This window comes from Pseudorasbora parva, chromosome 17 (assembly GCF_024679245.1).
Source record: "Pseudorasbora parva isolate DD20220531a chromosome 17, ASM2467924v1, whole genome shotgun sequence".
Classification (NCBI taxonomy): domain Eukaryota; kingdom Metazoa; phylum Chordata; class Actinopteri; order Cypriniformes; family Gobionidae; genus Pseudorasbora; species Pseudorasbora parva.
The window spans coordinates 43,168,992-43,196,806 of record NC_090188.1 but is presented as its reverse complement, the minus strand read 5'-3'; the positions used below and the strand labels follow the sequence as shown (position 1 = coordinate 43,196,806).

Genomic DNA, 27,815 nt, shown 5'->3' with positions numbered 1-27,815 from the left:
TTCCAAACGACCCGACCGACCGCGACCGCGACATATAAAAATATTTTTGGATGACTCGTAACCGCGGGTGGATCAACCCGATCATCACTGCTGAGGCCACAAAACGGCTCCGAAGGGGGCGCTCACGAGCACTCTTCTGAAACAGATTATGAATGGGACACCCTATAGTCTCATGGACTTAATGGACGCGACAGCCATTGTAAATCCACAAGACCGAAAGTGCATAGAAGTGTCTGTGTGCCATTTGGGATTCAGCCATACTCTCACTGAGTCTGGCTCAGTCCTCCAACGTCCTTCTGCTTAATTTTTATTTTCCTTCAGTACTCCGTCTGGGATTGTGGTATATTCTCTGGTCAAATTTTAACCGGTCCAATCAGCGAACAGTTGATGTTGTTGGCTAGTTTGAGATTACAATGTCACGACCAAGCGGCAACCTCCCGTGATCTCTCTTGAAGCCAATACGGAAGGACTGTAAACTGCAATTCCTCAACTGGCCACTAGGGACAGGCTCGAGAAGGAGCAGAATCTCATTGAGCTCCATGTTAAAATGGCCAAATTTACAGCAGAAAAAAAACATGTTTACTGCCTGGTACAAATTGTGTTTTTTGCCTATACGGCTAATTTTGACCTTCATGACGACTGTGAGGGGGGTGAATTTTTTTTAATAAGTTCTGCATAATTAAGGCCGTGGTTACAGGTGGATAGCCATCCGCCGTCTATAGTGATTGCGTCACCTAAGCTCCGCCCCCCACATCCCGCCTTTTTGCCCATTTTCTGTTATCCAGGAGTGACACACGATGAATCGCTCGCAAGATAGCGACGGCTTGTCTCTACTTTACGCTTCAGAACAGCTTACCGGAATCCTATGGGTGACGTCACGGATACTACGGCCATATTTTTTTACAGTCTATGGTTACGACCAAACGTTAGCGATTGGTTATGGCAGATCCAGAGTGGCTCTGGGCAGATCCAGCTTTAAACTTCAACAGAGTTCCCGCCTTCAAGGAAGTTAACGCTTGTTAATGGAGAGTGGCCGAACTCTTTGAATATATTAAAGGTCTGAGAGTCAGGTCGGACCAGGCTAACTCTCACTGGTCCCTTTTTAGAGAAGGGTCCAGCTGCGGCTCGGGCATTCCCGTCATGAAACAAGAACGCCTATTGGACGTTCCTGGTAGCATTTAATCGACCAATCGCTATTAGTTTCTCAAGGCGCACAGGGTATGATGTAATTTTCCTTCCATATGCATGATTTTTTTCTTCCCCCAAACCAGTTCAGCGGAAATCCCGCCCTGCAACCGATTCTAAACATTTCATTGGCCATGTCAATCACAATAACGATTGGCTACACCCTGATCCCTAAACCGACCCGTCACTGTAATCTCAGCCAATGAAATCGGTTGCAGGGCGAGATTTCCGCTGAACTGGTTTGGGGAAAATGATTTGGGCAGAGCCACAGAGAGATTAGTGTCCTCAACTCGTAGAAGATAATGAACATGCACTGATTTAGCTACCATGGTGCCTCCCTGAAATGATCATGCTGTAATATCAGTAAATTAAACCTAGTCGAGCTGCTCGAAAGCTGGCTTAGGCGTCTCGATGCTCGCTAGGGGTTGCACTGACTAGTCGACCTTAATGCTTTGTCATGACGCTTTAAGCTTGACGTCGACTAGTCGCTGGCCTATAGAGGGCGCAACAGGATACAACAATTTCCTGACGCGCAGGCTCTGTTTTCAACAGTTAAAAATGACAAATAAATGCATAATCTGAAAGCACTCAACAAGATTTGATTACCATCTGGATGCTCAAAATTGATCGGGAGAATGCAGGCTTACTGTACACGTAAGTTAATCATCGCGCTAAACTGCGTGCTTCATTGCAACGTGCACACACACACACACAGCCTGATCACGCGGAGATCGCGCGTGCCTCACACAACCATTCGGGAGCGCAGAAATGTATTATCAACACTGTTTTGTGATTTATCAATAAAATAGCTTAGAAACTGAAACGTTCTAGCATATATTTCTTGATAACTAAAACTCACAGCTTTACTATTAGTAGAGAGACGCTGGCAGGTAGAATTAATTCACACACAATCACTCACTAATGCATTCATATCTTTATTGTGCTACTTTATCTGTATCTTATTCAGAATGAGCAGAAATCTGTGAGAAATATAACGACCATAAGACAAAAGAACTGATACAGAAGCTGTAATGTAGGATTAATAACCTTATGGGCAGCGCTGTGTAGAAAAAAACCACACTCATCAGCAGTCAGTTCACACCTCCACACACACACACTTTTGAATCAGCCACATCCACAGCCAAACATCTTCTCTCCTCCTTCTCTACACTCACTGAGGACGAAGTATCTAAGCTTCTCCTCTCCAGCCATCCCACTACCTGCCCTCTAGATCCCATCCCCTCACATCTCCTACAAGCCATCTCCCCTACACTCTTACCAGCACTCACACACATCATCAACACATCTCTCTCCACCCGCATCTTCCCCACCACATTCAAGCAGGCTCGGGTAACCCCACTGCTTAAAAAACCCACATTAGACACATCACTTGTAGAGAACTACAGACCTGTTTCTCTCCTACCATTCATTGCGAAAACACTTGAAAGAGTTGTGTTCAACCAGGTCTCATCTTTCCTCTCACAGTCTAATCAACTGGACGTAAACCAGTCAGGCTTCAAAAAGGGCCACTCAACTGAGACGGCATTACTGTCAGTTACTGAAGCCCTGCGGCTGGCTAAAGCTACATCCAAATCATCAGTCCTCATCCTCCTTGATCTGTCTGCTGCCTTTGACACTGTGAATCATCAGATTCTTCTGTCCACCCTCTCATCACTGGGCATCACAGGGACTCCACTCCACTGGTTTGAGTCCTATCTCACAGGTAGGTCTTTTAAGGTTGCCTGGAGAGGAGAGGTATCCAAAACACATCAACTGACCACGGGGGTTCCTCAGGGCTCAGTGCTTGGACCTCTCCTCTTCTCCATTTACACTACATCACTGGGACCCATCATTCAGGCACATGGTCTCTCATATCATTGCTATGCTGATGACACACAACTCTACCTCTCATTTCAACCAGATGATCCCACAGTAGCTGCACGAATCTCAAGCTGTCTGGCGGACATCTCGGCATGGATGAAAAAACATCACCTGCAGCTCAATCCAGCAAAGACTGAGCTGCTTGTTTTCCCTGCTAACCCCACCATACAACACGATTTTACCATCCAGCTAGGTTCATCTTTGATTACTCCTTCAGGGTCGGTCAGAAATCTTGGAGTAATCTTTGATGACCAGCTGTCCTTCAAAGACCACATCTCGAAGACGGCTCGGTCATGCAGGTTTGCATTGCACAACATCAGGAAAATCAGACCGTTCCTTACGGAGCATGCAACACAGTTTCTTGTCCAAGCCCTGGCCATTTCTAGACTTGACTATAGCAATGCGCTTCTGGCTGGACTTCCATCTTGTGCAATCAAACCGCTGCAAATGATCCAGAACGCTGCAGCATGTCTTGTATTCAATGAGCCCAAAAGGGCTCATGTCACACCTCTATTCATCTCTCTGCATTGGCTACCACTCGCTGCCCGGATCAAATTCACAGCCCTGACTCTTGCTTATGGATCTTCCACAAGCGCAGCACCCGCATACTTCGACTCACTCCTACGCGTCTACACACCCACCAGAAGCCTTCGCTCCGCTAATGAGAGGAGGCTTGTGGTACCATCACAGAGAGGCATGAAATCCCTCTCTAGAACTTTTTCTTTCATTGTTCCTGGTTGGTGGAACGATCTTCCGTCCTCCATACGCACGACAGAATCACTCGCTTCATTCAAAAGACAGGTAAAAACTCAGCTCTTCCATGAGCACTTAATCTTACATAAAAAAAACCTCTTCCTCCTCTATTTCTCCTTTCTCCTTCCCCTTTTCTGTTTTTGGCTACTCTGAGCGGTATACAAATCTTGGTATTTGGGGCAGTTTTTGTGTTTCGTTGCCTCTTCTTGACGGATCGCTTCCTGTTCTCCTGAGTTGTAAGTCGCTTTGGATAAAAGCGTCTGCTAAATGCATAAATGTAAATGTAAATGTGTCATCAGCTTGAGGCTCATGGTTATTTGTTTATTAATGACGTCATCAGCGACTAGTCAACGTCGACTCGACTTTCATCACATAAATGTCGACTTTAAAAAAAATGGAAGTTGTTCAACCCCTAATGCTCGCTGACGTCTGCCTATGCGTAAAGTTAGGACCGAGATATAGACAAGTCCTACACGTAAATGTAAGCTTAAGATGCTAGATCTTATTTTGAAGCTTCTGTTTAAGAAAAACGAACAAGTGAATGTTGAACATATTAATCCGGATGTTGACAGCAAACAGTTCAGCAGAAGTGCCAAGCACAGGTTGCCGGAAAGGCCACGCCCCCTTACCATTACGGGCAGAAATCACATCTGCGGAGATATTTGAAAAATGACAAACGGTTATGAATCAGTGTATTGATCAATGATTCGGATTGCCAATGATTCACTGATTCATAACCGTTTGAATCTTTATTTGAGGATTGAACACAAACGCGGAAGAGAAGCCAATGCTGAATAAAGTCGTAGTTTTTGTTATTTTTGGACCCAAATGTATTTTGGATGCTTCAAGAGACTCTAATTAACCCACTGATGTCTCATATGGACTACTGTGATGATGTTTTTATTCCCTTTCTGGACATGGACAGTATAGTGTGCATACACTTGCATACGCTCTCAGACTAAATATAAAATATCTTTAACTGTGTGTGAAGATGAACGGAGGTCTTACGGGTGTGGAGCGACATTAGGAGAGGAGTTAATGACAGACATTTCATTTTTGGGGGGAACTAACCCTTTAAAGCCCCACTGAAGTGCTCTGGAACACGCCGCATTATTCAATGTGTTGACATGATTTCCCCTGAAACGGCTCCAGCTGTTAGCATCTCCTCCCCTTTTTTGAAACAGCCAATAGCGTTTCTTTAATATACAGTTTGACTAGAGCCTTTCTGTTTGGTAAAGCCAGTTTCCTCTAACCGTTTATCGTCATAATCTCCTCCATATCGCTTTGAAATGCAGCATTCTGTGCAGAGTTCAAATGGGTATGTTATGGGTAATATGTATGTTGTCTGCGCCGACTCACGCATATGATCCGCGCTGCATCTGTAGTTTAAATTTAGATCATAGCCATTGGTGTTTGTGTGTGTGCTGCCGCGGTGTGTGAAACTAATATAAAAACAGACTTTATTCACCTCAAATGAAAGTATATTTACACTGAATCATTTCCTATCGCATATATAGTGTGCTATGTGCCTTTCACCATGTAGAAATTAGTAGATGTGTAAATTACCGATTTCAGCCGCAGCTTCAGCAGCGTAGGGGGCGGAGCTTTAGATTCTAGAGAGCATTTTGATTGGACAGAAGATTTGACGAGACAGTGAAGTCTGCTGATGTCATCAAAATCTGAGATTTGTTTTAACGGAAGTGGGAGACTGAGTTTTGAATGCTTATATCTCCTAAATGCTATTTTCTTTTTTTGTCATAGTTTTGGAACATACCAGTTTATTCATAACTTTAAGGCTAACACAGTCATACTAAAAGCTAAATAAATTCAATTTTGATTTCAGTGGGCCTTTAACTACCAATCAATACCTTTTGAATTATACAAACTATTAAATCAATGATTTTTTTAATGAATGAATAACAGGGTTGAATACAAAAAACGTAAAATGCCACATATTTGAATCATTTAGGCAATTGTGTTCATTTACAAGAACCATCCAAATAGGCTGACATTCCAGATCTAAAAGAAAGAGAGAGCCGTGGATATGTTTGTTTCTTCAGCTGGTTTAAATGTGGTATAATTCGTGCAACACAACTGTGACAAAACAGCAGTGTTTAAAGGGCCTACCATTGCAGAAACAAACCAAGCGATCAAATGTCGAGATTTACAGGAAAAAGGCCTCTTTCGGCTCTTCATTTGGTTCAAGCTCATCTGCAGTAATACTGAGATTTTGTATGCTTTATGTTGTGAAATGTTATCGAAGATGCTATTTTGCTTAACGCATTACAAAGTTAGATCAATAGCTATATCTTTCATCATAAATCATTGAGTGTATGAATTGTCTGTTTATCTCACTGCTGGATATTAACAAACAAATTCACAGAATGCTGCTTATTATTTGACATGCGAACTTTCCATTAAATGATTTGAAAGCTTTTTTCATTACTTTGATCAGACGAAAGGATTACAGGATTTGGTCTTCTCTCTCCAACACACACACACACACACACACACACACACACACACACACACACACACACCTCTGCTCAGCTAAAATAATTACTTTGATGCACTGCTCTGTGCTGTAATTCTAGATATCAAACCACATTAGGGACAACTTTTACTCAACATCTCTTTCAGATTAATTTTATGCATCAATTCAATTCACATTTATTTGTATGGCGCTTTCCACAGTGCGTATCGTTTCACAGAAGCACTCAGCGTTGGTGCTGTTGATGTATTTCAGAGTCCCTGTGGGAGTTAGGGATGGGCGTATCAATATGATGTATCAAAACGTTTCGATACTAAGGTGTGTGTTTGTTTGTTTTTACCTGTAATTGTGTGTATTTAAAAAGATTATTTAATGCGTACAATACATGTAGGAGCCATTTATATTCACCTTTTATAAGCCAAACTTTTTCATTGAAGACGTTGGGGTCCTAATGGATCCACAAGGGTTCTGGCTGATGGGAAATGGGGGCGTTAGGGTTTACAGATGTACTGAGTCATTCGATATATTGTAGTGGGGTCAGAGTGCCAATTTTCCCAGTTGTTTAAACATTGCTTTAGAAAGATGGCAGCATCATTATATTTTCACACAGAGATTGGTGGATCTGTTGGGTAGAGTGTTTGACATGAGCTATATCTGTGTTTCGCTATATGCCAGCAGTGACCGTTCAAAAATGGGGAAAAGCGCTTGTGTTTTTTGATTAAAATTCAACTCAATTTGATGACAACTTAATAGATCCTAATTCTTCAAACACTTTTTACTTTTGGTTCCTTAACTTTTAAGGCCAATCCATTTTCAGAGGTACAGGATCTCAGTGTGTCACCATGAGTAAATTGGCACATGGTCTCACCAACAACAAATAATGCTGAAACTAGAAATGTATCTTTGTTTTTAGTTTTTCTGTCATCACAATTGAATATTCCTGTCTAAATGTGCCATCAATACTATCTTTCCCATATTCTGTATAAGTATTAAATATATCTCAATACCCTTCTATATTCTCATTTTTAAGAAACTTTTCTTTTGTAACCTTAATTTTAAAAGCCCTATACTGTTCTGTCCCATATAATGATCAAATTACTGAATATTTATTTTCTACACCAAGGTACACCACTATATTAAATATCAACTATTCAAAATGAGCAACCTGAGAGTAATTTTTTGTCTTTTTTATCTTTTTGTTTTGTTTTGTCAGGACGATACATAGCAAGCCTATAGGCTAACTGAACGTCTTTGAAATTTCAGCCAGTAAAGCTTTTTTAAACATTGGCACCTACATTTTTTTTAAACTAAATGTTGAATAAATGAAAATGCATATTTTTTTTTCAATTAAACTTTATGAGTCTGAATATGAGTCTGTTCATGAGTCCAACATTCAGCCGTGTAAAAAAGCATGTACTATCATAAAAGACGACGTCCCTTTTTTTAATCACGTCTTCCCTCAGGGAGATCGAGTTCATGCTTTTTCACACGGCTGAATGTTGGACTCATGATCAGACTCATATTCTGACTAGAATTGAGTTTGACCACCTCAGGCTAAGGGGAACCACTTTTGGCAAGAAGTCCTCGCTGCAGCCTGTAGCACGATGACGTACTGGGTCAGATCCAACACGTACTGGACGAGCATGCGCAATGGTTTCATTCCCAGTTCGATGACGTCACATACGCATGCGCAGGAGAGTTTTGGGGACATCATTGAATGCACAGGAGAGTTTTGCTGGATAGATAAATACTCAAACCGCTCGTGCAAAAATAATGATTAATAACCTCCTCACGCCATCAGGACAAACGTTTGCATTTCCCCTTGAATGTGTAGGCTACTGGTATTGAATGTGTAGGCTACTGGTATTGAATGTGTAGGCTACTGGTATTGAATGTGTAGGCTACTGGTATTGAATGTGTAGGCTACTGGTATTGAGTGTGTAGGCTACTGGTATTGAGTGTGTAGGCTACTGGTATTGAGTGTGTAGGCTACTGGTATTGAGTGTGTAGGCTACTGGTATTGAGTGTGTAGGCTACTGGTATTGAGTGTGTAGGCTACTGGTATTGAGTGTGTAGGCTACTGGTATTGAGTGTGTAGGCTACTGGTATTGAGTGTGTAGGCTACTGGTATTGAGTGTGTAGGCTACTGGTATTGAGTGTGTAGGCTACTGGTATTGAATGTGTAGGCTACTGGTATTGAATGTGTAGGCTACTGGTATTGAGTGTGTAGGCTACTGGTATTGAGTGTGTAGGCTACTGGTATTGAGTGTGTAGGCTACTGGTATTGAGTGTGTAGGCTACTGGTATTGAGTGTGTAGGCTACTGGTATTGAGTGTGTAGGCTACTGGTATTGAGTGTGTAGGCTACTGGTATTGAGTGTGTAGGCTACTGGTATTGAGTGTGTAGGCTACTGGTATTGAGTGTGTAGGCTACTGGTATTGAGTGTGTAGGCTACTGGTATTGAATGTGTAGGCTACTGGTATTGAGTGTGTAGGCTACTGGTATTGAGTGTGTAGGCTACTGGTATTGAGTGTGTAGGCTACTGGTATTGAATGTGTAGGCTACTGGTATTGAGTCTGTAGGCTACTGGTATTGAGTGTGTAGGCTACTGGTATTGAGTGTGTAGGCTACTGGTATTGAGTGTGTAGGCTACTGGTATTGAGTGTGTAGGCTACTGGTATTGAATGTGTAGGCTACTGGTATTGAGTGTGTAGGCTACTGGTATTGAATGTGTAGGCTACTGGTATTGAATGTGTAGGCTACTGGTATTGAGTGTGTAGGCTACTGGTATTGAATGTGTAGGCTACTGGTATTGAATGTGTAGGCTACTGGTATTGAATGTGTAGGCTACTGGTATTGAGTGTGTAGGCTACTGGTATTGAGTGTGTAGGCTACTGGTATTGAGTGTGTAGGCTACTGGTATTGAATGTGTAGGCTACTGGTATTGAATGTGTAGGCTACTGGTATTGAATGTGTAGGCTACTGGTATTGAATGTGTAGGCTACTGGTATTGAATGTGTAGGCTACTGGTATTGAATGTGTAGGCTACTGGTATTGAGTGTGTAGGCTACTGGTATTGAATGTGTAGGCTACTGGTATTGAGTGTGTAGGCTACTGGTATTGAATGTGTAGGCTACTGGTATTGAATGTGTAGGCTACTGGTATTGAGTGTGTAGGCTACTGGTATTGAGTGTGTAGGCTACTGGTATTGAGTGTGTAGGCTACTGGTATTGAATGTGTAGGCTACTGGTATTGAATGTGTAGGCTACTGGTATTGAATGTGTAGGCTACTGGTATTGAGTGTGTAGGCTACTGGTATTGAATGTGTAGGCTACTGGTATTGAGTGTGTAGGCTACTGGTATTGAGTGTGTAGGCTACTGGTATTGAGTGTGTAGGCTACTGGTATTGAGTGTGTAGGCTACTGGTATTGAATGTGTAGGCTACTGGTATTGAATGTGTAGGCTACTGGTATTGAATGTGTAGGCTACTGGTATTGAATGTGTAGGCTACTGGTATTGAATGTGTAGGCTACTGGTATTGAATGTGTAGGCTACTGGTATTGAGTGTGTAGGCTACTGGTATTGAGTGTGTAGGCTACTGGTATTGAGTGTGTAGGCTACTGGTATTGAGTGTGTAGGCTACTGGTATTGAATGTGTAGGCTACTGGTATTGAATGTGTAGGCTACTGGTATTGAATGTGTAGGCTACTGGTATTGAGTGTGTAGGCTACTGGTATTGAGTGTGTAGGCTACTGGTATTGAGTGTGTAGGCTACTGGTATTGAGTGTGTAGGCTACTGGTATTGAGTGTGTAGGCTACTGGTATTGAATGTGTAGGCTACTGGTATTGAGTGTGTAGGCTACTGGTATTGAGTGTGTAGGCTACTGGTATTGAGTGTGTAGGCTACTGGTATTGAGTGTGTAGGCTACTGGTATTGAATGTGTAGGCTACTGGTATTGAATGTGTAGGCTACTGGTATTGAATGTGTAGGCTACTGGTATTGAATGTGTAGGCTACTGGTATTGAATGTGTAGGCTACTGGTATTGAATGTGTAGGCTACTGGTATTGAATGTGTAGGCTACTGGTATTGAATGTGTAGGCTACTGGTATTGAGTGTGTAGGCTACTGGTATTGAGTGTGTAGGCTACTGGTATTGAGTGTGTAGGCTACTGGTATTGAATGTGTAGGCTACTGGTATTGAATGTGTAGGCTACTGGTATTGAGTGTGTAGGCTACTGGTATTGAATGTGTAGGCTACTGGTATTGAATGTGTAGGCTACTGGTATTGAATGTGTAGGCTACTGGTATTGAATGTGTAGGCTACTGGTATTGAATGTGTAGGCTACTGGTATTGAATGTGTAGGCTACTGGTATTGAGTGTGTAGGCTACTGGTATTGAGTGTGTAGGCTACTGGTATTGAATGTGTAGGCTACTGGTATTGAATGTGTAGGCTACTGGTATTGAATGTGTAGGCTACTGGTATTGAATGTGTAGGCTACTGGTATTGAATGTGTAGGCTACTGGTATTGAATGTGTAGGCTACTGGTATTGAATGTGTAGGCTACTGGTATTGAGTGTGTAGGCTACTGGTATTGAGTGGTATTGTGTAGGCTACTGGTATTGAATGTGTAGGCTACTGGTATTGAGTGTGTAGGCTACTGGTATTGAGTGTGTAGGCTACTGGTATTGAATGTGTAGGCTACTGGTATTGAGTGTGTAGGCTACTGGTATTGAATGTGTAGGCTACTGGTATTGAATGTGTAGGCTACTGGTATTGAATGTGTAGGCTACTGGTATTGAGTGTGTAGGCTACTGGTATTGAGTGTGTAGGCTACTGGTATTGAGTGTGTAGGCTACTGGTATTGAGTGTGTAGGCTACTGGTATTGAGTGTGTAGGCTACTGGTATTGAGTGTGTAGGCTACTGGTATTGAGTGTGTAGGCTACTGGTATTGAATGTGTAGGCTACTGGTATTGAATGTGTAGGCTACTGGTATTGAATGTGTAGGCTACTGGTATTGAATGTGTAGGCTACTGGTATTGAATGTGTAGGCTACTGGTATTGAGTGTGTAGGCTACTGGTATTGAATGTGTAGGCTACTGGTATTGAATGTGTAGGCTACTGGTATTGAATGTGTAGGCTACTGGTATTGAATGTGTAGGCTACTGGTATTGAATGTGTAGGCTACTGGTATTGAATGTGTAGGCTACTGGTATTGAATGTGTAGGCTACTGGTATTGAGTGTGTAGGCTACTGGTATTGAGTGTGTAGGCTACTGGTATTGAGTGTGTAGGCTACTGGTATTGAGTGTGTAGGCTACTGGTATTGAGTGTGTAGGCTACTGGTATTGAATGTGTAGGCTACTGGTATTTTAAAGTTCTTTACAGATCGTGTTGCATTGCACCTTGAGGACTAAAATTACAGAGACAAAGGCTACTTGACTCATGTTTCCTTCCACTCCACAGCAAATATGATCAGAATATATTTAAATTTTAACTGTTTTGCATGCATGTACAGCGAAACTAGGATAATTTAGGGTGAGGAGTGAGGAGTTAATGACAGACATTTCATTTTTGGGTGAACTAACCCTTTAAGTAAAACTGTGTCTCTTGTGTTCAGTTCCTCTTTTGTCTCAATCACTTCTTCAAGCCTCATGATGACCTAACTTTACTCCTGACTGTGCTCTTGTTTTCCTTTCAGGTCCGGCACAGATGATGATGGCCGACCAAGGTAGGGCTTCTGCTTCTTTCCCACAGCTCTGTACCTCAGTCCTATCCTGTCCTCTCAAGACCTTGAGCTTATTCATGATTTGGTCATTAATGACAGACTGTAGTTGTGCTCCAATAGCGAACACAGGTTTCATTTTAGATGAAGAAAAAAAACTCTCTTAAAGGAAGTGTGTGTAAGATTGTGGCCAGAACTGGTCCTGCAATCCCTTTCAGATGCCTGTAGAGCGGCGTCTCCCCCTCCTCCTCCCCCTGACTCGAGGTTGCCAGATTGGCTGCAGGATCAGCAGAACGTTTGTAGATCTGCAGCTGTGGTAACTAGAGCAGATCTGGCAACCCCAAACACTACTGACTCCGTGATTGGTCGATAGGTGGAGGGCGGAGCATCAGGCCAAAACACAACATGACATCATCCACATCAGTTGAGCCGCAACAACAACTTTATAAAGACAATATCCTGCCGGACTACTGCTGGCAGTGATAGAAGTGTTTGAGATTAACATGATTTATTAATGTCTAGAGACATATCAGCGCCATTTTAGGATTCAATGAAATGCATTTCTTACACACAGGTCCTTTAAAGGTGCAGTGTGTAGTATTTATGAGGCTCTATTTACAAAAATGCAATATAATATCCATACCTATGTTTTCAGTGGAGTATAAACACCTTATATAATGAACTGTTATGTTTTATTACCTTAGAATGAGCCGTTTCTATCCACACACACACACACACCACTTCCCCTTACACTGAAGCCGCCGCCATGTCTCTACGGTAGCCCTAAAGGGACAAACTGCTCTAGTGTTAGCTACTCTCTGCTGTCTCAGATGACCTCATCTTTGTCCTGTGTCAGCCACCGTAGCTTCTCTATGTGCTTTGAAAAAGAAGCGGTGAGCAACTTCACCACTAGATGCCACTAAAATATACACACTGCACCTTTAATGTGGGATTAAAAACAGAAAACAAGATTATTTTTCTCACCCCATTGGCAGATTATTTATCTTATTTTAAGCAAAAACTCTCTTCATTTTGAGTTATTTTTTCCCAAAACAAGACAATTACTTTAACTTGTCTAGTAAATGTTTCTTAATGTAAGAATTTTTAGATATTTTGACTAGAAACAAGACAAAAATACTAAGAAAGAAAAGCATTTTTTGCAGTGTAGTGGCTAGTATGGCACACTACTCAGTGGAAACACATTTCTGACGTACTATTCTTGGATAACATGATATAAATATTAACAATCAAGCAGAGAGAATCTGACATCAGTGCACAAACAGTGTGTGTGACTCGCCTAAAAGCCTTGAAGGCTTCATGAATATCAGTCTGACTGTCGCAGCGGTGTGTCTTATGTCTAATGTAGAGATTTATTTAGCTTGTTATCAGAAATAATCAACATCAAACAGACCGGATCAGCCAATCAGGACACGGCACGTTTATATTTGTTCATCGTGTGGGCGCTGTATCTGGATAACTGATCCGATTTATGCACGGCAAAATTTACGACATTTCCTGTTTAAAAGTAGTTTTTTTGCGAGCTTGGAGGCGCTTGAAGAAGCATTGGGTTGCGTTGGAGAGACAACTCTGTGGCAAACCTCCAGTATTCTCCACATATCATTTAAAGCAAAAAGAAGATAATCATACTGATAATCAGCAGGCTACAGAATGTCTCATTGTTATTATATATCCAAAAGAGAACTGTTTTACCATTCTAATTACTAGTAAAGTAATAGAAAGTAATACCTTTACAAGAAGCCTATTGCCTATTTCATGAAATATTGATTTGGTTTATTTTTAGATTTCATAAGACCTGGAGGGAAGACCCAACCCTCTCATATAGTGCATAAACAGAAACCAATTTTCCATGTTTCCATTTTGTGTGTGTGTGTGTGTGTATAATGCCATGGGTATGACACAGGTATTACAGGAGAGGGTGAAATATGAGGACATTACCCATGGCCCCACTTTTCAAAAGGCTTATAAATCACACAGGAGGAGTTTTTATGAGAAAGAAAAAATGCAGAATGTTTCCTCTGTGTGTGTGTGTGTGAGAGTGTGAGCCTGTTTATGTGGTTTATGAGGACACAAATTTGTATAACTAAATGGGTATTACACTGGTATTACACCATGAATGTGGTTTATGAGGACATTTTAAATGTTGTCATATTTCAAATAGCTTTAAAAACATACTAAATTATGTTTTTTTGAGAAAGTAAAAATGCAGAATGTTTCCTGTGATGGGTAGGTTTAGGGGCTGTGTGTGTGTGTGTGTGTGTGTGTGTGTGTGTGTGTGTGTGTGTGTGCGCGTGCACGTGCGCGCGTGTGCGTGTGTGTGTGTGTGCGTTCGCGTGTGCGTGTGTGTGTGTGTGTGTGTGCGCGTGAATGACAGAGAGACGGAGGGAGAGCAGGGAAAGGAAATGCAGCTGAACGAATACACTGTGTTTTAAATAGCGTTAAAAAATAAAAGACCTTGACAAAGACGGAAACTAAGGACAGTTACTCAAATTATCAAACGCACATTACAGTTACACATTTTAGTTAATTAACGCTTTTTTTTAATTATTATTTTTTTTATATGCCTCGTTTTTATTTTTTATTTCAGTTAACGACAATGTTCTTTCCCACCTAGTTTTCGTTTTTTTCATTAGTTTTCGTTAATGATTATATCCTTGGATATATATATATATATTATAAAATTATATTCCCCTTTGGGGACAATGACTAAAGCCCTTTTCAGACGGGATTAGTTTAACATGGGAACGTGGGGGTAAAGTCATTTTACCTCAGGACGTCTCTAATATTAATGGGCAGTTCACACTCATAACACCATAGTTCGATTTACAGGGGGTACTGGGGGTACTAAAAGGGACAGAAATGTCATTTTTGGCGGGGTCCAAGGTTATAATCATTAACGAAAACGAAAGAAAAAACGACAATATACCCCTGTAATTCGAACTAAACTAATCCCGTCCGAATAGGGCTTTAGTCATTGATGAATGTCCTTATTCTCAGAGATCTTATGACTGAATTCTTCTTTGTTTTCAGGAATAGAGGAAGAATATGTGGCGACATTCAGAGGCTCAGAATACTTCTGCTACGACCTTTCTCTGAACCCGATCCAGAGCAGCAGCGAGGAGATCACGCTGTCCTTCCGAACGCTGCAGAGGAACGGCCTGATGCTACACACGGGCAAATCCGCAGACTACGTCAATCTGGCGCTGATCAACGGGGCCGTGTCTCTCATCATTCATTTGGGCTCCGGGGCGTTTCAAGCGCTGGTCGAGCCGGTCAATGGGAAATTTAATGACAACGAATGGCATGATGTGAAAGTTACACGGAATGTGCGCCAGGTAATAGAGGAGACCAATGATTCACATTACCATAGAAATCATTCCTATAGGCAACTTGACGTATTAATCAAGAATCAATACAGCTGTTCCCTAAACAGTGACTGTCATTTGGAAGTGGTTCTTATGAGCTATTTGATGTCATGTAGCTTCTGTATGGGGACAGGTGAGGCACTAATGCATCACATACAGTTAAAGCATATATAACTTTATATAAAACGTTTAACTTTATGCATTCTCTTGAGTACCCCCAGTAAGTAATTTAATTAATATAATTGTGCGATTAGTCGACTAATGGCTTAAATGAAAACGGCTGGGTTAAAAACAACCCAATTGGCAACCCAGCGCTGGGTAAATATTGGACAGAACACATGCCGGGTTAAATTAACCCAGTGGCATTTTAACCCAGCAGGCTGGGCTGTTGAGAAAACCCAAAATGTAGTCAATTTAACCATTAATGGATTTGTTATTCTGGGTTATTCCTGCTGGGTTGTTCTTATAATTTCTCCTGGGCATTAGCCTACCGTAAAACTAGACAATCATGAAAGAACAAATGAAGAATGCACACTCTAAATAATGCTGGGTTATTTTTTAACCCAAAATGCTGGGGAAAGACCGTTGGGTAATTTTTGTTGGTTTATTTGATCACATTTTAAACACTATTGGGTAGTTTCAAATTTCCAGTTTTGGGGTTAAACCTGCTGGGTCGCAATGCTTGGCTGATTCTACCCAGCGCTGGGTTGTTTCACGTGCTTCCGCCTTGATTCGTTTAAGTTCGCTCCCAACCAGTCATTTTGAAAGGACAACGCAAAAGACAAAGCCACTGGTTGCAGATGTTTTAAGTTCATATGTTTTTGTAACAAGTTCGATATAGTAAGGAAGGAAGAGGACACGGGGGTCGGCAGGACTGTTGATGCTCTTTATTTTCAAACTCAAATCACAACGTGCACACTTCAACGTGTGTCTGTTTCTCATATGCTCAGTCTCAGTTTCACTTCCGGGTCACGCACTTCCGGGTTCCGGATAACACAGTGGGTCGCATCAACAGTCCGACTCTCTCTCTCCCTGGTGTCCGGTTCCGCTGGTGTTTTATCCCGTCTCCGCGCTCATTACTGGAACAAGAGACAGGTGTTATTAATCTGCGTCCAACCCACTCACTTACCGCTCGTCCCGCGGCCCTCTCTCCCGCTGCAGACCTCGCTGAACCACGCCCCCCTTGCCACATACCCCCACCGCCCGACTCAGGCCGGGGAGCCGTCCGGCCTGCAGCCCCCCCCCCCCCCCCCCATTTCTGGAGAGGAAATCGGCCACAGCCATCTGAGCACCCGGCCTGTGGACCACCTTGAACTTAAACGGCTGAAGAGCCAGATACCAACGGGTGATCCGCGCGTTGGTATCCTTCATGCGGTGGAGCCATTGGAGAGGAGCGTGGTCCGAACAGAGAGTGAACTCCCGCCCCAGGAGGTAATAGCGGAGAGTGAGAACGGCCCATCTGATGGCCAAACACTCCTTTTCTATGGTGCTGTACTTAGCTTCCCTCTTGGAGAGCTTACGGCTAATGTACAGCACCGGCCGCTCTCCCCCCTCCACCTCCTGGGCCAGGACTGCGCCCAGCCCCCTGTCCGACGCGTCAGTCTGCAACAAGAAAGGGAGAGAAAAGTCAGGGGAGTGTAAAAGCGGCCCGCCACATAGAGCAGCCTTTACTTGGGTAAAAGCCTGTTGACACGGCTCCGTCCACTGGACCGTATCTGGTAGCCCCTTTCTAGTAAGATCAGTCAAAGGGCTGGTGAGGTCCGAATAATTTGGTATAAACCGTCTATAATATCCCGCCAGCCCCAGGAACTGTCTTACCTCCTTTTTGGTCTTGGGCCTCGGACAGGTTGCAATTGTGGCAGTCTTATCAATTTGGGGACGCACCTGCCCATGACCCAAGTGGAAGCCCAGATACCTTACTTCCACCCGCCCAATCGCACACTTCTTCGGATTGGCCGTGAGCCCCGCTCTCCTCAGCGACCTCAGGACCGCCCTCACATTCTGCATATGCCGCTGCCAATCGTGACTATAAATCACTATGTCATCCAGGTACGCAGCAGCATATGCAGCATGGGGACGCAAAATCCTATCCATGAGTCGCTGGAAGGTTGCGGGCGCCCCGAACAAGCCGAAAGGAAGCGTGACAAATTGGTGTAATCCAAACGGCGTGGTGAAAGCTGTTTTTTCTTTGGACAATGGAGACAAGGGGATCTGCCAATAGCCCTTTGTTAAGTCCAGTGTCGAATAAAATCGAGCCGTGCCTAACCGATCAAGCAACTCGTCAACCCGTGGCATTGGATACGCGTCGAATTTCGACACAGCGTTCACCTTGCGGTAGTCCACACAGAACCTGACCGAGCCGTCTGTTTTGGGGACCAAAACTATCGGGCTCGCCCAGTCACTGTTGGACTCCTCGATTACTCCCATGTCGAGCATTGCGCCTAATTCGTCCTGAACTACTTTTTTCTTGTGTTCAGGCAAGCGATACGGCCGGCTGCGAACTACCACGCCCGGCTCGGTCTCGATATGGTGCTGAATCAAGTCGGTACGTCCCGGTAGGGGCGAGAACACGTCAGCGAATTCCGCCTGCAATTTCGATAAATCCGCGAGTTGTAACGGTGAGAGGTGATCTCCCCCAGGGGCCAACGCGACTGATTGCGCTTTAATGCTCGCCTCTGGCCCGAGATCATCCTCTCCCCCGATCACCGTTGCCAACAGCACCGATTCCACCTCATTCCATTTTTTTAGCAGATTGAGGTGGTATATTTGACGTGCCCCGTTCCTATCGGATCGTATCACTTCATAATCGAGCTCTCCTATCTGCCGTGCGACCTCAAACGGCCCCTGCCACTTTGACATTAATTTTGAGCTCGACGTTGGGAGTAGAACGAGCACTTTCTCTCCCGGTGTGAATTTGCGTAGTTTAGTACCCCTGTTATATGACCGGCTCTGGCGGTCCTGGGCTTGCAACAAATTCTCCCTAGATAGCCGCCCCAATGTGTGGAGTTTTGTTCGCAAGTCCATGACGTACTGAATTTCGTTTTTGGCCAACGAAGGCCCCTCCTCCCAAGTTTCTCGTAGGACGTCCAGCACCCCCCGTGGCTGTCGACCGTAGAGAAGCTCGAAGGGGGAAAACCCCGTAGAGGCTTGTGGGACCTCGCGCACAGCAAATAAGAGGGGTTCTAACCACCGATCCCAATTTTTGGCGTCTTCCTGTACGAATTTACGGATCATGGATTTAAGAGTGCGATTAAATCGTTCGACCAAGCCGTCTGTTTGTGGGTGATAGACGCTGGTTCGAATGGATTTAATGCCCAATAATCCGTACAATTCGCTTAACGTGCGTGACATAAACGCCGTGCCTTGATCAGTGAGGATTTCTTTCGGAATCCCCACCCGGGAGATTAAACGAAACAGTGCGTCCGCAACACTCTTCGCCGAGATGTTGCGGAGAGCCACTGCTTCCGGATATCGCGTTGCGTAGTCCACGATAACTAGCGCAAAACGATGTCCGCGTGCGGATCGCTCTAATGGCCCGATGAGGTCCATCGCAATTCTCTCGAAGGGGACCTGCATTAATGGAAGGGGGCGCAATGGCGCTTTTGGGGCGGCCAGTGGATTCACCAACTGACATTCCGGACAAGACGCGCACCACCTGCGCACATTGTCATGAATGCCTGGCCAAAAAAATCGGGTCATTAAACGATTCAGCGTGGCCGCCTGTCCCAGGTGGCCCGCCATTGGGTTAGAATGAGCCGCCTGGAAAAGCATTTCCCGGCGGCTCTTCGGTACTAACAGCTGGGTTGTATCTAGCTTTGTCTGAGTGTCTTGGGTCACTCGATACAACCGATCCTTAATTATGGCAAAATATGGATACGAGACAGGCAAGGCAGGTTGGAGAGACTGGCCGTCAATCGATCGGACCTGTTGGAAGGCATTTTTGAGGGTCTCATCTTGTGACTGCTCCAGCGGAAAGTCATCGCGGTCCGAGAGAATCAGTCTCTCGATCCCGCTCGGTTCCGCTGCAGCTGTCCTCAAGGGTCCCGTCTCAGTCTCCCCAAGCTGCACTCGCGCCGCCCCCCTCCTCGCCTTCTTCTCCCAAGCGGCATCCGCGCATAACGACCCCAATAACGCCGAAAAGGCGGGCCAATTTGTCCCCAGAATTAGCGGATGCCGGAGGTGTGGACTAACCGCCACCTCTACACTATGCTTTTTCCCCCGAAATTGTATCGTGACCGGGACAACCGGATATTCCACCACATCCCCGTGCACACACCGCACCTTAACCACGCGGCTTGTATCCAATGCCCCAGGCTGCATCAGGCTTTGATGGATCGAGGTTTGGTTACATCCTGAATCCACCAAGGCCTGATATGTACCCCCCTTGATACTCACAGGAATTTGGTACTCTCCTGCCTGATCGGGGGTGGTCCGCTGGACGTCCGGGATCCGGATCATTGTTCCGATGTCCATCATCGGACATCGGTCCACAAAATGATCCGGATCGCCGCACCGCCAGCAGGCCAGCCCAGGCCTACCCGCCGCCCCGGCGGCGGGGAGTGGGTTGGAGAATGAGCGCGGAAAGGGGGCGGAACCAGAGCCATTGTCACTACCAGCCCCCAGCGGCCCCGCCCCCCTGGGCGGGACCCGCGAACTCCCAGACGGTGCAAGGCCCATCCCACCCCGGCCTCTGGGGGGGACGCGAGGAGGGCCTGGAGGGCGGGACCTGGGGAGAGGGACAGGTCGAGAGAGAGAGAGAGAGGGGGGAGAGAGAGAGGGAGAAGTTAATGGGGGTTCGCCGACCCCCGGGCACGCCACCAGGTGGTCCTCCGCCAAGTTGATGGCCGTCTCCAGCGACGTGGGCCGGTGGCACTGGACCCACTCGGCGGTCTTCCTGGGGAGCCGAGTGATAAACTGCTCCAGCACCACCAGATCGACAACATGGTCCACGTCACTGCCGCCGGCCAGAAGCCATCTGCGGCACTCGTCCCGGAGCTGTTGGGCCAATGCGAAGGGTCGACCGGACTCACCCCACTCCAGGGAGCGGAAACGCTGGCGGTGTTGTTCTGGGGTCCGGCCGACCCGCTGAAGTATGGCCCTCTTCAGGTCGTCGTAGTCCAGGAGGGTCGCGACCGGTAGTTGTTGCGCAGCCGCCTGGGCTTCACCGGATAGAAGGGGGATGAGGCGCACCGGCCACTGTGCCCGGGGCCACCCGCAGGCCTCCGCGGCCTTCTGGAATAGATCCACGAAGGCCTCCGGGTCGTCTTCCGGCCCCATCTTCTGGAGGGGCACGTGAACCGGTGCGCTGGCCCGCCCAGCGGCCTCGGCGCGAACCTCCCGGTCCATCCAGCTCCGGAACCGCTCGCGGTCCTCTTGCTGGCCTTGGACGATCGCCTCGAAGCGGCGCTCCTGTTCGGTCCGAAGGTCCAGCAATGCCTGATGGTGTCCCTGGTGGAGGACCGCGAGGGAGTTGATGATCTCCGCAAATGGCGAGGCGGAGGGCGTTGTCATGGCGGCGGCGCTGTCCTGCTTCCTTCCCGGGTTTCGGCACCAGTGTAACAAGTTCGATATAGTAAGGAAGGAAGAGGACACGGGGGTCGGCAGGACTGTTGATGCTCTTTATTTTCAAACTCAAATCACAACGTGCACACTTCAACGTGTGTCTGTTTCTCATATGCTCAGTCTCAGTTTCACTTCCGGGTCACGCACTTCCGGGTTCCGGATAACACAGTGGGTCGCATCAACAGTCCGACTCTCTCTCTCCCTGGTCTCCGGTTCCTCTGGTGTTTTATCCCGTCTCCGCGCTCATTACTGGAACAAGAGACAGGTGTTATTAATCTGCGTCCAACCCACTCACTTACCGCTCGTCCCGCGGCCCTCTCTCCCGCTGCAGACCTCGCTGAACCACGCCCCCCTTGCCACAGTTTTCATTAATAATCATTTTAATTAGCATAATTATAGTTTTTTTTCTTCTTCGCGTCATTCACTCAGATTCGCAAAACATGGAAGTATTTAAATAGTATTTAATATACACAGACACTGGTATATATTCGGCTACGGTCTGGAGCCCTGCGTGACGCGACTGAACGCAGCTGCGGGACCGAATGTAGTCTAACTTACTTGTGAGTCGATGCTATACAGATACTATCGTCACATTTTTAACATTTCAGTATTTGGTAGCGAAGTACCGGTACTTGTGACATCCCTACATAAAACCATGGTTAATTTTCGTAAGGGGATCATGGTTCTGTGTAAATAATCATAAACTGTATTAATCTATCGTCTCACAAAGGCCTAAACTAACACGAGTCAGTAACGTTACATTGCGTCGGATTCTGAGGTAAAAATGTTGTCGTCTTAACTTCTTGTAAGCTTAAGAATTGTTGCCGCGAAGAAGAAAAAAAACTATAATTATGCTAATTAAAATGATTATTAATGAAAACATATGAACTTAAAACATCTGCAACCAATGGCTTTGTCTTTTGCGTTGTCCTTTCAAAATGACTGGTTGGGAGCGAACTTAAACGAATCAAGGTGGAAGCACGTGAAACAACCCAGCGCTGGGTAGAATCAGCCAAGCATTGCGACCCAGCAGGTTTAACCCAAAAACTGGAAATTTGAAACTACCCAATAGTGTTTAAAATGTGATCAAAAAAACCAACAAAAATTACCCAACGGTCTTAACCCAGCATTTTGGGATAAAAAATAACCCAGCATTATTCAGAGTACTTGTCGACTAGAAAAGTCTTTCGTCGGGCAGCCCCAATAGGAAGCATGATATAGAGGAAGTTACATTAACTAGTGCTTCTATAATAAAGCGTGCATAAATCAGTATACAGTACAAAAGACACTATATAAGACAGCAGTCAAGTCAGCTTTATTTATATCGCGCTTTACAATGCCGATTGTGTCAAAGCCGCTTCACAGTGTCAAACAGGACAATATTTGAAAACACCATTTGATTCGACTGTACAGTCGCTCTGGAGGAAACGTTAAGGTTATCAGCTCATTTCAGTTTATCATATAGCGACAATATGGGCAGATCAGTTATATAGTTGATATAGTTCATTTAATAATTAATTTTATTTAGATATTTAGTTGAAAACTTAGATCGAAATTGTAGTGTCCCCAGTAATATGGAAGCCCATTTCCACCACTAAATAAAAAAATAAAAAGAGTAATAGTGACTTTTTATCTCAGAATTATGACTTTTTTACTCGCAATTGCGTGATATAAAGTCACAATTCTGAGATATGTGACCCGTCACAGAAACCAGGGACACAAGTCGGCAGCTCTACTATTGAAAAATGAGAAAGAAGCTATTTTTTTCAAATTATGTGATTTTCGCTTTTTTGCAGAATCTGTTAGTTGAAATCACGAAGAAGCCCCTAGGTGTTTGAGATGGCATTAATGGTATATTTAAAAGCGTACATTTTGAGGTTAAAATCTCCTTGTTTTGTCTGTGTATTTCCATACTGGCTTTTGTTATTGCCTTGCCCTCCAAGGGACGCGTGGCTAATTACTGATGCAGCGCTCTGGCCGGCTGTAGAGATGATCTGAGCGATGATGAAAGCGGCATAATAAGACTGGATAATACACTAATCTACAACTGAGAGAAGATGACGAAGAGGAAGAATGTATCAGACAGGCGTCAGACGAGTTGGACCGTAAGAAATCAGAGGCGATATCGATAGTAACATTTGACAGAGATAAAGGCAGAGAAATGGGTGAAGTCTGTAACTGTGGCTGTAGTGTAGTGGTAAGGCGCATGTCATCAAGTTTTGACGCAACTCGATCAGAGGATCGAATCCGCCTTTTGCCACACTCTCTCTACTCCCTTTTCCCATCACATATCAGATCGGAAAGGCATTTATTTTCAAAAAGAATTGAGAAAATGTTAGTGGAAATAAAGCATCTAACACGTGTTTATTAATAAGTGTTTCTCGGTTAGAGAGTGTGGCAAAAGACGGATTCGATCCTCTGATCCGATATGCGTCAAAACTTAACGACATGCGCCTTACCCCTACACTATAGCCACGGTTAAGGACTCTACCCACATCTCTAAGAACACACACACACACACACACACGTTATCTCATGTTTAGACCTTCCCATACCTACCTATTGTTCTTAACTGTCGTTTTAATTGTAATCGTTAGCATCGTATCACTTGCCAAAAATCCCATTACTATAATGGGCTTTTAGATGGTAATATTAGCATCTTTATTATTAGTAGTATGCGGTCTGATTTTTTCTCGTTGTGTCTGTCGTTACTAGCAACCATGCAGCTTTACAGGGGGTGTGGCTTATCTAAATGAGATGTAAATGAGCCCTATTGTCACTCCCAGCAGGTGAGAACAGGTGAGAACTGCAAAACTTCAGAGGCTGTTTTCTCTCGTTTACACTTTTCTAAAGGCCGACATTCAGATGGCCACAACTTCTCCAAATATTATCAGATTTTCATGTGTTACACATCGTTGGAAAGCTTGGAGACTACACTTTCAGAATCTGTGAATAACTCAAAATGCCTCAGAACCGACTTGTGTCCCTACTTTCCGTGACTGGTCACAAATAAAGTTGCAATTGCGTGATATAGTCACAAATCTGAGATATGAAGTCGCAATTGTAAAAAAAAAAAAAAGTCAGAATTGTGACTTTATATCATGCAATTGTTAGAAAAAAAGTTAGAATTCTGAGATAAAGTCGCAATTACTCTTTTTATTTTGTTTATTTAGTGGCTTCCATACAGTAATAATCATAGACACAGTGTCCTGGAGATATGCAGGTTTCTTCATAGAAGGTTTGTCTATGAATATGGGGAAGAGTCCTTTTTTATGGGCATTATGTGTTTCAACCAAGCCTGCAGTCTCCCTCTCAGATACTGAAGCGTTCGCGCCTCGATCGCCCCCCGGTGGCCAGTCCCAGTATAGCCGCCCCTCTGTGTTTTCTAATGGACGCGAGGCAAACTAAACAATAAAATTACACTTCAAATATTTTTCCCCAAAGTTAGTTTATGTCACTGAAGGCAGTTATCATCACGATGATTTTATTTCAGGTGTTCGTTTTTAAAATAAGTTTAGTTTGAGTTAGTTATTTGATGCTATAAAAACGGGGTGTGTGACGTCATGATTGACAGCTGAGGTCGACGGCTTCTCTGAGTGAAGTTGTCACTGAGGCACTAACTGACTTTTTTCGACATTTTTGGGAGCAGATTGGAGCTTTAGCTATAATTTCTACATTTCCATAACTGTTTATTTCACACTAATGTGGGCGGGCTTTTGATATCGCGACTGTACTTCCTGCTCTACTTCCTGCGCTCTACTGCGCAGACTCGGTCCCAAGATGTCCGCTCCGTGCACCCCCGCCTGAAAGCTTCAAATCTGCCAAGCGGAAACGGATGATGTCGAGTCGTCCATATTTTTTTACGGTCTATGGTTTCAACAGACAAAATGGAGTGAGAGTTGACTCTTTCACATTCATTTTGGTTGTAAAGGGCTTTCCTGCCGGGGTGTTGGTTGCAGTTCAGGGGGTTTTATGTGATTATTCATTAACTTTAATGAGTAATTGTGTGTCTGATTGGTCCAGTAAGTTACTTATAGTCAGTACAATGTCTAAATTGGGCCATCAAATTAAAGTGTCACAACATATCAGTGGTTTTGCTTGATTTTATGCGGCTACTAATATGCTTTATAAAACTAACGTCGATCATGTGTCATTCTACTAACCGTTTCTTTAATGTTTAACAAACTAACTTCCAACATTGTTAATCATCATATGTTTATTTTCTGTGTATCAGTCGTTATTTTATTCACAGTTTTGTTTTTATTTCCTTCCTCCTCTTATTCCACAAAGCACTGGAGCATTGGACATGCTATGGTAAAGAAACTGCACTGTTCTGTAGATATTATTCACATTTCTTGTTATGTTAGGTGTGCAATGTGCTTTTCTTTTACTTTTATTTGTAAACATCATTTGCCCAAATATGGGAACTGGTTGGTACTCTTTGCTTTTTTTTTCTATTCAATCTTCATTTAGTTTGTCCCCTAGCAGTCTTTTCTCCTATTTCCTCGTCCAGTTCACTTTCAAGTTACCATCATTAGAAGGACCAAGTCAGCTCTATTATCTTTCATTCTGCATGGTCTGCATTGAAGATGCTGATAAATTCACCCATGATCTTTTTGTCTTTAGCTTGCTCTTTTTTTATTTTATTCCCTCCATGTGCCACGTTTTTAAATGTTTAGATGTCATATTATAATATATGCACTATACAATTCACATATCTGACTTTATAATTTATGTGAATTGAGTTGCATGAGTTTTTGATTTCTTGCCTAAATTGTGGCACTCCTAAAGACAGTGTGCTTTCAGTTTTAATCCTGCTGCATGGTTTTCTTTTAATTTACTTACAACTAAACATACTAACCAGACTAAGATACTAACACCATTTTTGTGTCTGTAAATAATTTTACGTTGCGATGGGGCAATACTAACGCTGTTGTTTGTTTAATACATCAATGCAAGTAAATTAAGTCTTCAAACATATCTCTTCTAAGTCATGCAATAAATGAAAGAAAAAGACATAAAAATGGGTTTTAGTCTAAAGAAAATAGAGGAAAAGTGTCTAGGTCACTGAATGTAAAGACTCTGCAATAGGGTATATGTTAGTGGTCACTGGTCAGAAACCCCTTGGAATCACACTAATTCATTGGCTGATGGCACTGAAGCTCCGCCCATAAGGAGTTACGTAACAGCCCCTTTTAAGTGCATACTTGGGTCCATCGTTTCTGCAAGGGCTGAACTGTCCAAAAAGCAAAAAGATACTGCACACTTAACAGGCAATACAAATAAACACGTCTCAGAAAGACAAGACAAAATGTGTGCAGTGGGAGCCAAACCCTTATCCGGTTTCTAAACCCTGACAAAAGTTTGAAGAGAAGACCAAACTGCCGCCATTCAAAAGTCCTGAAAAGAGAGGCTTTAGCAAAGGCCCATTCTGAGTAGAATATGCCTGGATACCCAGACAAAAGCAGCCTGTACACCTCAAAAGCTTTGGAAATCACACCCAAAAGCCAATGTGAAAGTCTCTACAGCTCCTCTCATAGGTCCTCCAAAAAGCTACGGCATTGACCCATGCTGCCAACATTGGCCCTTAAAGCTGTAACGGGACAGAGTCTTTCCCGTTCTTGTGACTCAAACAAGGGAAGAGAAAAGGACTGCAGAGAAGGGAGATGATATGTTTGGGAGATGAAATGTTATTTTGGCAAGGTTGCATTCCTGCAATTCGCATTCCTGGGTCTATACACCACATAACTGGGGTCGCTTCAACCTGCAGACATGGAAAACAACCCTCGGGAAAACCACAGACTTGGCAACACAGTGCAGTTGAGCTCTGTTGACATTCTGACTAGAATTGAGTAAGGCTAGGTCACAGCACCAAATATAACCAGTCCTCCGGCATAGAAGACGGGTGGGCTAACAAGGAGTCTAAAGACAACAGCCTTTAGCATCATTTGCTATAATTCATCTTGAGGCCAGGGGACTGAGGTTTACATAGTGCTCTTCCTGGCCTATGTTACATTCACCGCCCTAAGCCTCACTCCCATCCGGGTCATGGCACCAAATGTATAATGTCCGACTTGACCCAACCCACTCAAAGCGGGATTCAAACTGTATCTCTGCCGGCTTGGTAGACAGGCATGCTAACAACGCTAAAGACTGCAGCCTTTAGAGCACCTCTTGAGGCCAGAGGAGTGAAATTTACGCGCACAGCTCTTACTAGCTTGCTTCTGTTACACTCACCTCCCTAAACCTCACTCCCATTCAGGTTATGGCACCAAATGTAACCGCTACAACTCGCCCCTTTCCGAACGGGATTCGAACGGGTGTATCTCCTAAACCTCACTCCTATCAGGGTCAAGGCACCAAAAGTAACCAGTCCGAGTCGACTTAGCTTACGTTTAAAAATGCAGAAATGATAGTGTACTGAAGATGATGGTGCCAGGTTATGCTGTTATGCTGCTCCTTATGGATGGCACTTCAGCACCATCAGCCAATGAATTGTGGTGTGTTTCTATAGGGCTTCAGATCATGTGACCACTGGCGTTTATTGTGTCATTATGAATCGTTCAGTGCATCTTAGTGACATAAACAGACATCCAGACAGTAGCAAAGTGGTACATGTATATCATATTCCTGTGGTTTGTTCTTTAGGTAACAATATCTGTGGACGGAATACTGACCACCACAGGATATACTCAAGAGGACTACACCATGCTTGGCTCTGATGACTTTTTCTATGTTGGAGGAAGTCCTGGTACAACCGACCTACCTGGTTCACCTGTTAGAAACAACTTTATGGGTTGTCTGAGGGAGGTAAAATACCTACTACAAGAGGCAT

General features: G+C 44.1%; 1 protein-coding gene across 12 annotated transcripts in view; it reads left to right on the top strand.

Moving 5' to 3' along the window:
• The window catches only part of nrxn1b (neurexin 1b), a 144,242-nt gene that overhangs the window by 11,752 nt on the left and 104,675 nt on the right, over window positions 1–27,815 (top strand). For 7 of the 12 annotated variants that reach the window (XM_067422131.1, XM_067422130.1, XM_067422124.1 and 4 more), the window contains exons 2-5: window positions 12,012–12,041; window positions 15,084–15,388; window positions 25,271–25,294; window positions 27,629–27,790. In XM_067422131.1, coding sequence (XP_067278232.1) covers window positions 12,012–12,041; window positions 15,084–15,388; window positions 25,271–25,294; window positions 27,629–27,790 — 521 coding nt within the window. The remainder of the gene's footprint in view (window positions 1–12,011; window positions 12,042–15,083; window positions 15,389–25,270; window positions 25,295–27,628; window positions 27,791–27,815) is intronic. The other 5 variants (XM_067422133.1, XM_067422132.1, XM_067422128.1 and 2 more) reach the window with 1 other exon arrangement.